This window comes from Phyllostomus hastatus, unplaced genomic scaffold, assembly GCF_019186645.2.
Source record: "Phyllostomus hastatus isolate PE091 unplaced genomic scaffold, TTU_PhHast_1.1 phas_scaffold_93, whole genome shotgun sequence".
Classification (NCBI taxonomy): Eukaryota; Metazoa; Chordata; class Mammalia; order Chiroptera; family Phyllostomidae; genus Phyllostomus; species Phyllostomus hastatus.
The window spans coordinates 43223400-43237182 of record NW_025334042.1 but is presented as its reverse complement, the minus strand read 5'-3'; the positions used below and the strand labels follow the sequence as shown (position 1 = coordinate 43237182).

The following is a 13783-nucleotide window of genomic DNA, read 5'->3' as shown; positions in this document are numbered from 1 at the left end:
TTTAGTCCTGGCTGGGCTCAGTGGATTGAGTGCAAGCCTGTGAACCAAAATATCACTGGTTCAATTCCTGGTCAGGGCACATGCCTGGGGTGCAGGCCAGGTCCCCAGTTGGGGATGTGCAAGAGGCAACCAATCAATGTCTCTCTCACATGTGGATGCTTCTCTCCCTCTTTCTCCCTTCCTTCACCTCTCTCTAAAAATAAATAAGTAAAATCTTTAAATGTATATATAAAATAAATTTAACTGTTTTTTTTATTAATTTTACTCCCTAATATTCTCCTCCATTTACATTCCCACATTTCCTCACACATCTCTATAAGATAAAACGCAAAAGAGACTAAAGATGTTTGGTCACTCTTCTCCTATTAAAGTGGCCATTCTTTTTGTTGCCCACCAAGGTCTTCTGGAATAATGAGTCACAGCAGGACCTGCAGGACAGCTGTGGACACAATGTATCCTGTCACCATAAGTACATGGCTACTTCTTAGTAACTGCAGAACAGAGGGTCAGGGACAAAGAAAAAAGATGAACCGTAAGATATGCTACCTGTTAGCTATTCCTGGTATATTTAAAAAATGAGAAAAAGTGGAAAAAGTATAAGTGTGGCCAATTATTACATATTATTAACAATGAAAGTTTTAAACTGTGTTCCATGGATTTTCCGCCCCATCTCTAGTTTGTATGATCACATTCTAAGATTTCACTGGGGCAGAGATAAAAGAGATTCAATTACACTAAAACTTACAGAAATAGTAATTTCAGTTTCTATCTTTCCTTCCTCATGTTCTCTCCTATGATCTGGAAAAAACTAATAATGGAGAGCTGACACCATAACAAAGGATATAACAACTCACTGCCACTGTGTATCTGAGTAAGTGGGTTAAAAAAACAAAACTGGGCTGCACTTCCCTGTGAAGTCTTTGTTATCTTGTGTGTCTCAGAAATGATTGCCCAGCATGCACTTACAAAGTACTTTTGAATTTACAAATTTTTAGTTTCTCGATTTCTCTAGATTAAACATACATATCATGGTAACAGAGCTACTGATCTGAAAAATCACACTTTGTAATTTCTTAGACATACCAAAGTTTCTTAAAAGACCTAGGATGTATAAACATGGTGTGGTCTCTCTTTCTAATTGGGAGTAATAGATACACAAGATCTGCCCAGAAGGTATCCAGCCATGTACTATGAAAACTAGCGACATTTATTGAAGAAGATACAAGAAACACTGTACACAGGACAATGACATCTCAGTCTCCTTCAAAGTAGGTATCTTGGGACCTCGCACAATTCTCCTAATTGTTATCAGGTGCCCTGAATCAATGGTTTGAAATCTCTTTCCTTTTAAAGGTGATTGGGAACAGCCAGAGTCACAGGACACCAAATCTGGGCTATAAAGGGGCTGAGTCACCTGGGTGATTTAATGTTTTGCCAAAAAACCTTGCACAAGATGTGATGCATAAGTAGGCCTGTTGTTGTAATGAAGCTGCCAGTTTGATGCAGCTTTGTTGCTCAGTCATTTTGAATGTGATGGCCACACAGTACACGTGGCTCACTCAATAGCATCTACCACCCCCACTGACTAGTACAGTGAAGTCCTCAATGTTCTCACATGCACATTCCAGTCCACTCTCCTTGGCTGCAAGGTTACATGGATGTTGTGCAAACTGTTCTTGTTACATTAATGATGGCTGGACTGTTCCCTGACAGACCTTGTATACTCAATATAGAGTAGACATGGAGAGAGCAATGGTCTGAGACTTCTCTAAAACACCAATTACTTTTGAATGACAGCAAAGGATAATCCTTCAGAGGTGAGGGCTCTAAATTCAACAGGTGATTTCTCTAGAGACAGTAATTTCACTGAAGAGTCAATATACTTTGATGGTATTTACTGTATTCCTGGCACACAACAGAGTTTAAATTGATAATAATTATTATAAAAACAAAATCCAAACCTCTGTGTATTTCATTTGCAATAAGGATGACAAATTTTCTTAGCAACACAGATACTCACTGATCTACGTGTCTAATAACTACCCAGCTCCCATTACAAAAGCACAGCTGAGACGGGATCCATAAAGACAACTGAGTTATACAATCTACCCACCACTTAATGTATTTTTTAAGAGCTCTTTCTCTGCTTAAACTTTGGTAAATCTAAGATCTATATACTTGAATATCTTTTCATGGAATTTCCAGCACTAAGTTCCATTTAAATTTTTTATTCATCAAAGGCTACTAAAATGAATCTTACAAAGGTCACCGAAGAATTCTCTGAATGAGTTTAAAATATATATTTAAAAATAATGTCCCTTACATTATCTGGCATATCCTATATAAAGTTTGATGAGATAAATATTTTTGAGGAACAGCCAGGAACCTTGAAGACAAATTAGAAATTCAATCACAGTGTCAGCCTATACTTCAAAATTTTAATTCTCATTCTGTCTCTTGACTTCTTAGTTTTTTAATTTTATCATTTAATTTTAATATCAATATCACTTTAAGTGCATATAATTTAAGCAAGCTGCCTGAATGCATTTTGGAAGTGGATAGGGTACAGAGATATAAATGAATCAGTAAGTCAAAGGTAAACTCCCATGATATTCTATAAAGATCAAGGTAAATGTTTAAAAGACTTTGTGGTCAGCGTCCCAAATAAATGGCACAGGTTTTTCCACCAGTGATGGTGCAGACCTTACACATTTGCAGCTGAAGGACAAAGAGGTAATGACTCTGAAACATTGGATACACTATCACACACTCATTCAGCTATTTAACGAAACAAGTAAATCCACAAACATTTACTCAGTGGCCACAGTGTGCGATATGTGGTCTTAAAATGGAACATGATAAAATTTTTTTAGTGTCAATATGTATTACAACTGAACACACATGAGAAAGGTACTGAAGTTATTTTCCGATTACTCAGCTGTGAAAAACCATCCTAATTTACTGGAGTTATGAAACCAAAAAGTAAGAATCACTAATCTGAAATAACTTCCTGATTATTAACAACTAAGACAGAAAAAAAGAAAATATGATGAGTAATGAATTAGTCAAGAAGAATTTCAATAAAATAATTTTTAAGCTGCAAAACTGATTTTCACCTATATCTACTAAAAACTGAATCTATAATTAAAAGGTGTTTCATGTGTTGGCATTTTCAAAATGTATTATTCATCGCTGACTTTTTTTGTACTCAATTTTATATATTAATAATACCTGCATAATTTCTACACTATTTTAGTTAAGTATTAATGCTATCATCATTCCCAACAGAAAACAAAAATTTTAAATCCCACCTTCTTTAGGTTTCATTAAGAAAAAGCATACTGAAAAAATAATAATAAAGGGCATGCAGCACTCGTGGTGAGAGAGTCCTTGAGGCAGGCAAGTATCCAAACACGTGGTCTACCGCACTTCACCTGAATGGTCACTCTCCACACCCTCGTTCCCAACATTTCTTCTTTTCTTTGTCTCATGTATACAGTTGGCCTCTAGGTCAAGCTCACTAGTAGTGGCTGGAAAACACGACTGAAAAAGTGAACCTATTCCAATTCCTTTATTTCTTCCCCATCTCAATTTCCCATCTCTGCCTACACTAAGTTCAAGAGGGAAAATTAATGAAATGTACAACTGGAAACAGACAATAAAATATAGTAAGATGAAATGACAAAAATGGCAAATAAGGCATTGACTCCATTTAAATATGTTGTTTATCTTTAGTTTAAATATTTCTTATCTAAAGGAAGGTTTGTTTGTTTTTGTTGGAGGAGAAGAAAGATGGGAATTATTTCCTTTAAGAGTTACAGAGCTGGAAAAATCCTTAGAGACCATCTGGTACAAACTAGTTAAGAATTTCAAAACAATTCCTTCTTCTTTATTCACAGATTTTGTCAGAAGCATCCTTTTAAACAGGGAAAGTCATCCAAAGGCAGTTGCACTCTGTCAGAATTAGAGCCTGGAGGTCCTCCAGCTAGAATTACAGACTGGAGGCTGTGCACATCAAAGCCAGTTCTATAAGCAACAACGGAAACTTCATCAAACAACTGACAGATGGAAAGTTTAAAGAAGTAGTGTACAGAGCAGGCACTGGCACTTCTATTTGCACTAAATCAGAGACAGTTGGCCTCAACTCTCCAAATGATGCCCATGAAATATTATTACCTATCCACATGGCGATTCGGAGTTGGCTTAAAAGGAACAGCAGCTTCCCCTTGGTCCTGATGGGGTCCTCTTGTGTAAATGTTATTGAATGCATACCCATCGGGCGGAGGTGGAAGATACTCTGATACACTGGATTGCTGAAAGACGGAGAAGAGATTAAAGAATCACCAACATTAATTTATTGAATGAGCACTGATGTCAATCAATAAGAACACTCAACTGCACTGTGTGATCAACTACACAGTTTCATTTTCAAGTAACTGATCATTAAATTAATAAATTATGAAATGAGGTGGATATATTTTGTCTAAGACCTACTTATAATAATGAAATTAATTAGAACAAAGGCTAAATTTTAGTTCTGGAAATATCCAGGCATAAAAACTATATAGGCATAACTTGGAGATATTGCGGGTTTGGTTGCAGACCACCACAATGAAGCCAGTATCATGATTAAAAAAGCGGGACTATTTTTGCTGGTGAAGGGTCTGGCCTTCAATTTGCGAAAAAATGCAACATCTGTGAAGAGCAATAAAGTGAGTCACAACACAATGAGGTATGCCTATTAATTCTTTCCTCCGGAATTTCAGTAAGAGTTGATTTTAGAATTAGGCAGACTTTAACAGCTTGTATAAAATAAAATTACTTTAAAAACAACAATGAAACCCTTAACCCTTGCTTTCTATGTTTAAGAAACAGTCCTTTGTCTCAGGGCCAGTGGCGCAATGGATAACGCGTCTGACTACAGATCAGAAACAGTCCTTTACCACTCTAGCAAGGTAAATATTGTCACATGAAGAGCATTAAAATTATACCACCCTCTTGTTTTTTCTGATTTTTTAAAATTTGTACAGACACTGTTTGTTGTTGTTGTTGTTTTTTAATGGCAGCACTATTATCAGATTTACTGTTAAGGAAAACACAAACAGGCAGAAACACGCTGATATGAAAAGTCAGTAAGCCAGAAGACAATGCTGGAGTGACTTCTGTCTGCAGTTAACACAGCCCAGACCTGAGCTCACTGGGCTAACCAAGAGCAGAACTGAAGCCTATGGTTCTCACTGAGCAGCATGGCTTTAAAGCTATGGGGGGGGGGACAAAGAAACAAAAAAAAAGTCATCTAAAGATTTTGTATTGTTACCTTACATAAAATGAAATATGGAATGATGCAAAAAGAAAAAGGACTCATCAACATGGACAACAGTGTGGGTATTGCAAAGGGTGTGAAATGGGTGGAGGTGAAAGAGGGTATAGGGAGATAAACAGTAATGCAAAATACAATAAAAATTTATTCAAAAAGAAAAAAATTAAAAATAAAACTACTATAGGATTCAGCAGTCCTACTACTGGATATATTACTGAAGAAAATAAGATTAGAATCTTGGAGAGATATGCACTCCAATGTTCATTTCAGCATTATTCATAATGGCTAAGATATAGAAACAGCCTAGGTGTCCATCAACAGATAAGCAGATAAGGAAGATGTGGCATATTGTGTATGCAGGGCGGGGCAAAAGTATGCTTACAGTTGTGAGTACATGAAACACAAAGTTTACTTTTGTATTATTATTATTATATTATTTTCCATACAAACAACTGTAAACCTACTTTTGCCCCATCTTGTACATACTATGATGGAAATATTACTCAGCCATGAGAAATAAGGAAATCCTACCATTTGGGACAATATGGATAGAAAAACCTTAAGGACATTATGTTTCGTGAAATAAGCCAGAAGAAAAATATAAATATTGCATGGTATTACTTACATGTGGAATCTTCTAAAAAAAGAGTCAAACTCAAAGAAAAAGTAGAAAAGTGGTTGCCTGGGTCTGGGGAAAATAGGGAGAGGTTTGTGTATAGGTAGGTCTGAGGATCTAATGTAAAACATGGTGACTATAATTTATAACGCTGTAATGTATAATTAAAATTTGCTAGAAGAGTAGACTTAAATGCTATCAACAACAGCAGAGATAAATTATGTGAGGTGGTAGATGCGTTAATATGTTAATTAACCAGATTAGGAACACTTTTCACTATACATCAAATCACCGTAATACATTGTAGTGGTACTTCATGTAAAGATACTTAAAGATTTTTTTGTCAATTATACCTCAATAAAGCTGAAAATGAAAATAAAAACAAATGCCTTAATTAATTCAGTTTATCATTTTCCTAGGAGAGGGTAGAGGAATTAGATGGCCAGGCAATTTTTTATTGAAGGCTGTTATAAAGGGAGGAGTTCAGGAAACTGTTAGCATCACCCACACCTTTCGCCCAGCTCAGAACATAACAGAGTGAGGTCAGCCAGGATGAAATCACTGGTCCTGAGAGTGACTGGGCGTATTAGAAGGGAGGAGAGAAATGAGGCCAAATGACTAAGTGTGATGACTGCACAACCTTGGTTAGAACTGCTGCTGGTTCAGAGGAAGTTCGGAAGCTGAGCATTGCCACCCTATCTGTCACTCCACTTCACCCATGTCTTGATTCTAAACAAAGCCTGAATCATCCAAGTCTTGTTCTGAGTGTATCTATAATAGTAGCAATAAAGTATAATAAAATCTCTCTTCTGGGGATGATTGCATTTTTTATGCATTTTAAATCACCATTACTTGGCTTCTTTTCCAACAAAATCTTATGGTATAAAATTCCCTAGAACTTCTAGCAGGCACATTTATTTTTTTAAACCTCTGAATAAGTACTTAAGCCATAAAACAGAAAATAATTTACAACAGGAAAATGGTAATTCATTGTAAGAAAGGATTCTCAATAATTCTTCTTTTAAAATTATTTGTTCAGTGAGAGCAGACAAAGTTTTACACTGGAAGCCCCGAATATATTTGTCTCTCTTTAAATACACAAATTGAAAAAGAACTCACAAATGTGAATTTCTGAGGCTTAATTATAAAGTAGATATATTTTCTTATTTAAGATATGAAGATTGTTAGCTGGAAATTTCTATAATTCGAAAATAGGCAGCTGTAACCATAGCAACAGCAAGTGTATCATAATTTCCTGTTTGATTACAATTTTCCTCTAAAAACATTGCCCTTTATGAGGAAAAATAAATTCATAGTGATGAGGTCTGAACTATAAAATTACAGCTAGGGACATACGCCTGCAAACCAACTGCCAGAGCTATGAGGTCATCTTCTTAATTACTCACTTAGAGGGAAGGATGGTTAAGGAGTCCACCTATACTCTTATATGAAATCAGAGGGGGGAAAAAGAGTTACATTAGAAAAAAAATTGTTTAAAGCAATATGGTTGCTTCATTTTTAAAGTTTCAGAATTTAACCAATCTTCTATAATATTATGGTTATTGTCCGAGAGAACAATTTTAATTTTAATTTATATATATATTTTTCTCTTTAAAAGTAAAGATTTACTCTGGTTTGTTAATTCACTCACTGATACCATATTCACTACATTATAAATGGACTACCCACAGTAGTCCAAGAAAATTAACCTAAGAGACTAAATGAAATGAACAGGATTTCAGGATGAATGTAGTCATCAATTACTATTTCTTCCTCAAACTAGATCTCATTCATTTACTTCCTAAATTCTGATCATCCTATTCAGTTTGGCTAAGCATTAACCCATGTTTAATTTTCTTTTCTGATGGAACAAGATAATTTATAGAAAGCCCTGGCTGATGAGGCTCAGTGGATTGAGCACAGGCCTGAGAAGCAAAGGGTTGCAGGTTTGATCCCTAGTCTGGGCACATGCCTGGGCTGTGGGACAGGTCCCCAGGAGAGAGTGTACAAGAGGCAACCACACACTGATGTTTCTCTCCCTCTTTCTCTTCCTTCCCCTCTTTCTAAAATTAAATAAATCTTTAAAAAGAAGTTATAGAAAAATCATTTTTAAGGAATCTCTTAATTTGCTCCCCAAATAGCTTTACTATGAAGGGCACTAAATATATAAAAGATACAATAAATTTTGTCATCTCATCATGGTGTAATAGTGTCATAAATGATCATTTGAAGCTGGGACTTCCATCTAGCCAGGCTGATAGGACTCCAGAGGTTTAAAACTAGGGGTGTTGGGGAGGAAGAAGGGAGGGAAGGAGGAAATGGGCCATTCAGGAAAGAGCTGCTTGGAAGAGGCTTAAAGAACCTGAGTTCTGAGAAATGTCTTGAGGCTTTGATGATGGGAGAGGGAAATAGAAAGAATAAGCCAAGTGGCAGCAGGGCAATTCCCTGACAAGGAGAGAAAGCGTACACTTCAAGAAGACAGGATCACTGGGGCTCGGGAGCACAGCAGGATGAGGGGTGGCAGGGCCTGGCCTCTGCAAGGAATATGGGCTCACGTATGGGCTTTGCAGGGAAACAGCAACTGTCACAACAATGACAAAGAGGTGAGAGGAAGAGAGGTAACTAAGAGCAGCAGAACATTTAATCACTGATTCTAGAACAACCTTCAGATAAAATAAGAATTCATAATCAGAATTACAAGAAAATGCACAGATTATTGCATTTTCTGGAAAGGATATGTGAAAAACATGTCACCTCCGTGGAATATCTTTTTGTATCGTGTCTGTGTTGATGTTCTGCTACATTGGCCACAGTCCCGGCCAACTGATAAAGGTCTTGTTCCACTGGAGCTCCCATGAAGTTCAGCATTGGGGGCTCCCAACCATTGCGGAACCGTGGGACGTACGGTGGAATAAATTGTTCTTTTGGCCACTCTGCTCTGTTGAAGGACATTAAGACACACAAAAAATAAAATTAGGAAATGCACTCGTGCTCGAGATTATCTTTAGTAAGTCTGGCCATAAAACACAAAAGCAAACGCATGAAACAACAGAAACAAGGCATACCTTGTCTGCTCTCCTTCCACTAGAAAAGGGATTCTGGTCAAGGTGTTCATATTCACACGTAATACATATAAAATGAAAGGAAGACTGAGTTCTGCTCCATCACCTGTTCTCACCACAATGTCTCAATTCCCCATTAATTCAATTTTTAAACATGGATACAGACTTTCAAAAATTTGGGAAGGAAATATGTAACTAGAAATGTACTATGTGTTTAGAATATAAATTTCTCTAGCATCTGAAGTAGTTTCAAATTATCATCTTTCCCTTCATCCCTCTCCCATCACTATGAAATCTCCTGATATTAGGGAGTTTTCAAAAGAGGAACAGCAGAAAATGTTCTTAAGGTTTGCATTTTTTTTTTAATTTACAAAATCCCCTAAAATAAAACATTACTGATTTCATAAATTAAATGCATTAGCTACATTTTAATCAGTAAAATCAAGTTAGGACTAATCTGTAATCCTCATCATACCCATTCATTATTTAATGACTCTGAGTGACACTTCTAGACTCCTAATCACTTATGAACCATAAACATGAGTAGGACAGAAATTATAGCTTCATTTCTGCTAAAATACGTTGTTTTATCTTTCACACATGATTTAACTCTTCTGATTATACTTCTACTATGATGAAATTAACCACTGTATTCAGATTATTATGTACCTTTATGGTTTTTTTTTATATTTAGGAGTTCTTAAGTCAGTGTATTCATTTCCCAATATTCTTAAAAATTAAAATATCTTACCTAGGCTTATCATAACATCACAATCTACATGACTCCAATAGATTTAAGAAAGCTATTTAATCAGTTTTTATACTGTATGATATATAAATAGTATGATATAGTATGTTATATTAAGATGTAAGTAATATAAATAAATTTGATATTCTCAATATAAAAACAATAACTGCAGTGCTTTTAAAGAGTATTCTGCTTCGTAAACCATTCAATGTGTAAACCATATTCTAACAAAAGCAGTTGCCAAAGTCTAAAACATAAGTGGGAATCGTTTATGTTTCAACAGAAGAAAAAAATTAAAAGAAAATGTGAACCAGGCCATTACTTTCAGACAAAAGCCTCAGGAAGCCAAGCTACTAAGTGACCATAGTGAATGATTCACCTGAAGTATTGAAAGAAATAAAAGATTTGGGAAAATGAGGAAAGCAAAAATTATTTATTCACACACAATGGAAAAACTTTTATAATTTACTTTGCTCAGCAAACTTTAACACTGCAATTGTTAATGATTTGTTTTTCATGATGACTTGATTGTCAAGACACAATTCTTAAAATTATCCCCTCCTCCTTCCTCCTTTCCATTCCTCCTACAACAATTCTAGTTCCAGATTTAACTTGGGGTGTGAACACACAATACAATATACAGATCATGTATTACAGAAATATATGTTTAAAACCTATATAGTTTTATTAATTAATGTCACCCCAATAAACTTAATAAAATTAAAAATAAAAATAAAATAACCTCTACTATAGCATTATCCTTCCAAGGGGCCTCTTTGCCTCTAGTTGCTTCTGTCCCTGTCCTTACTAAACTTGAAAGATCCACGTGTGTTTATGTCACACACTGCTTCACAAGGTCATCAGTTCTCCACAGCCTGCAGAGCCTTGCTCCAACCTCACAGTACGGCATCGAGAGCCTTCAGAACCAAGCCCCGCTCATTCCTATATGCCTCATTAACACCCTTCCTCCTCCCCATTCTCCATAGTCACCCACAGTCTCCTGAATTTCTGCCTAAATGCCAGTTCTTATTTGAAAGCTAACTACCCTCCCCTTTAAATCCTCTTTCCAACTGCTTCACCTTGACAACCAATAGCAGTTTGTTTATGAGTCACCTTGGCATTGATCATGGATTATATTCCATATGCTTCTATTCTTTCCACTAGATGTTTAGCCTTTTATGAGTTTAGGTTTTTCCATCTATAACACCTAGTCCTTCATACATAGATGGTTAATAAATTTGTTAGATCATGTATTAAACAAAGAACAATAAGTATGATAGGTATTAAATACTAAACTCATATATGTTTACCTGGCTTTCATCCAAGTTTCTCCCAATGAAATCCACAGCTGCCTTTCATCGGTATTGACAGTATAATTTAAGAAATCAATTGTGTCCTTAGTCAACAGGGGACTGAGTACTGAACTGGCTAGTTCAGGACCTCCTGTTGCCTGTACCACCTAAAATGACAATAAATTATTTTTTAGCAAGAAGATGGTAATTATCTGTATATTTTCAAAAGCCAAGCCAAAAACAAGTACTAGTTTTATGTATTCAAATTAAATTTTGATGTTGCACAATGCACTACTGAGTGAAAAACAGCTTGCCAAATCATTTTGTCTGGCCCACTGGTGCCTAATCATCTAAAACAAAACTTAATAATTTAACAGCTTTCATAGAATCTGTCTATGACTGTACTTTACTTGGAAAATACTAATGTCTATGCAGAAAACTCTAAGTCAGATAGTTTAATAAACTCTACTTAAAAAAAATGTATCTCTACTGCAAATCTATTAGGCTAAACCTGAAAAATATAGTTCTAGAAATGAAGACTATAGAGAAAAACATGCTCTGGTTAACAGTCTGTGGCTGTGCCTATAAAGGCCTACAAAAAATAAAAGGATTCAGAGAGAAAGGTAAAAGAATGTATTTTTTCACAGAATTTAATTCCAGGAAATTGTCCTTATTTGAAATGGATAATTTAATGACTACCAGAAACACAGAGCTGTTAACTCTCTGATAAACAAAGTGAGGATAAGTGGATCTCCAAAAACTGCTTCAAATTCACTTCTCGGGCTATTTCCTGGCTAAGGAATGGTAGTTTTCTCTGAGATCAGAAACCAGAGCCCTTTTATAAAAATCTCGCCTTCCCAGAAATATGGCACAAGAAAAATAGAATTTTTTTTGAATGGTGCCAGACCAAGAGTCAATTTCTCTACAGTCACCCAGGTGTCCTGAGCCTGCTATGCTGTTGGATACCTCTGTGTATTCGCTCATGCTGCTTCCCAGCTTCCCAGAAGAGGTGGTTCGGAGTCCCCCAAATCATATACACACATAGTTAACAAATTGCATTGCAATTTATGGCTTACTTTTCAGTTTCTCCTCCCTTGAGGACCTATCTGACTGAATTGCAGAAGACACAGTGTTAAGGGAATGAATAAAAACAAGCAAAAGAAAAAATGAAGGATAAGGGAGGTAGGCTCTTATTTAAGAATAAAATCTATCTTGACAGCCTGATAATAATTCTTTCTTCCAAGCCCTATTAGCACTCCTGGTAAATATGTACGGATGACTATGAGGAAAAAGTAGGAGTAAAGTAAAGGAGTAGAGGAGTAGTAAAATCTTTGTTTTAACAGAGGGAAGAGGGAGTACAACGAAAGGAGGTAAGTGGAAGGCCATGGGCATACTTCCCTCTCAGGAACGCGAGCAGGCACACGCACATGCATGGGTGCAGTGGGTGTGCTCGTGGACAGACGCTGCGGGTACAGGGAGGGACTCGCAAGATTTAAAGCCACTAAACTTTGGCTCACAATCAGCCCTGAATAAATGTTCCTTCCCATCTGCAAGTAAAATGTCTGGGGCTCTACAGGCAGAACAGTAAATAGAGCGATGGAAGTATTATGACAGGGGGAGACCCTTCACACGAAGTCATTTTCGAGGAAAAATAAATAAATCAATGTTTTGAGATATATAGCCTAATCAGAAAGACTAAATTTTGTATGTTATGGAAACCAGTCCCATTATTTTATACTCCTACTTTATGTAATGACTAGGTACCTACTTATCATCTAGGTAGGTGTGAAGTGAAGGAGAGGAGGTGGCAAAAGTTGCTTTATAAACATTACTTCCTAATATTCAAGTGTGTTAAAGAATAAAGGATATAAATTTTGTTAATCAGCTAGTATCAGTTTCTTTATATGAATGGCCTTGATCTAATTTTTAAAAGGCTTATACAGCAAGAATTATTAAACAGTAACTAAACAAACAGAAATCTGATGCTCTATGTATAGCAGTAACATATGGAAGCATTCATAAATTACTGATGTCATCTTGGACTTTCACCTTTTAATCTCTTATTGCCCAATTCTGATATTCACACTAATAATGCTACTTACTTTCCTATATTGGTAAAGCAATATTCATTTCATATTCTACTTCAGGCCTTGTCTAGTTATCCTTGGTGAAAGAAGAACAAGAGTTATTCCTTTTTATTACTTGGATTCTCTCTTTTCCTCACTTTCTGATATCCAAGTAAAAGCTATGAGAAATGCTGAATTCGCTCCATTTTTGATAAAGACTGAAGAACTCAATGACCATAGTCTTCATATGCTCTAAATCAAAAATAGCAAAACATATCTGCTTCATATAGTTACTATTTCTACTCTTTAAAAAAAATCAAAGGAGTAATACACAGAGCAATACTAGCAATCATCATTATTGCTATTGTCATTCTATAAAGTAATCATTTGCTCTTTCACTTAAAGGGTTAATCACTCACAGTCACTCCACACATTCCCACCTTAGCCCCCAGAGTAGGAAACTCTGCCCTCCTGGAAGTTTTTAAAAGAAAATTCTATCTTGTTTCTATTTCTTTCTCATCTGTCTTCCCCACAAAAAGGGAAATGACCTATATCAATAGCAAAGGTGATTAGTAGCCCAGGCTCTTTTGGATCTGTCTGCATGTACAGCCAACAATTGTTCATCTGCCATCTGTTGCCATGCTTTCCCCAAACTTCAGCACTTTCCTTCGTGTACCTT

At 36.0% G+C, this 13783-nt stretch overlaps 1 protein-coding gene across 4 annotated transcripts in view; it reads right to left on the bottom strand.

Annotated features, from left to right (window-relative positions):
* The window catches only part of EPS8 (epidermal growth factor receptor pathway substrate 8), a 162143-nt gene that overhangs the window by 23928 nt on the left and 124432 nt on the right, over positions 1–13783 (bottom strand). For all 4 annotated transcript variants that reach the window (XM_045829797.1, XM_045829800.1, XM_045829798.1 and 1 more), the window contains exons 13-15: positions 11057–11205; positions 8691–8874; positions 4177–4313 (exon numbers count right to left, since the gene is read on the bottom strand). In XM_045829797.1, coding sequence (XP_045685753.1) covers positions 4177–4313; positions 8691–8874; positions 11057–11205 — 470 coding nt within the window. The remainder of the gene's footprint in view (positions 1–4176; positions 4314–8690; positions 8875–11056; positions 11206–13783) is intronic.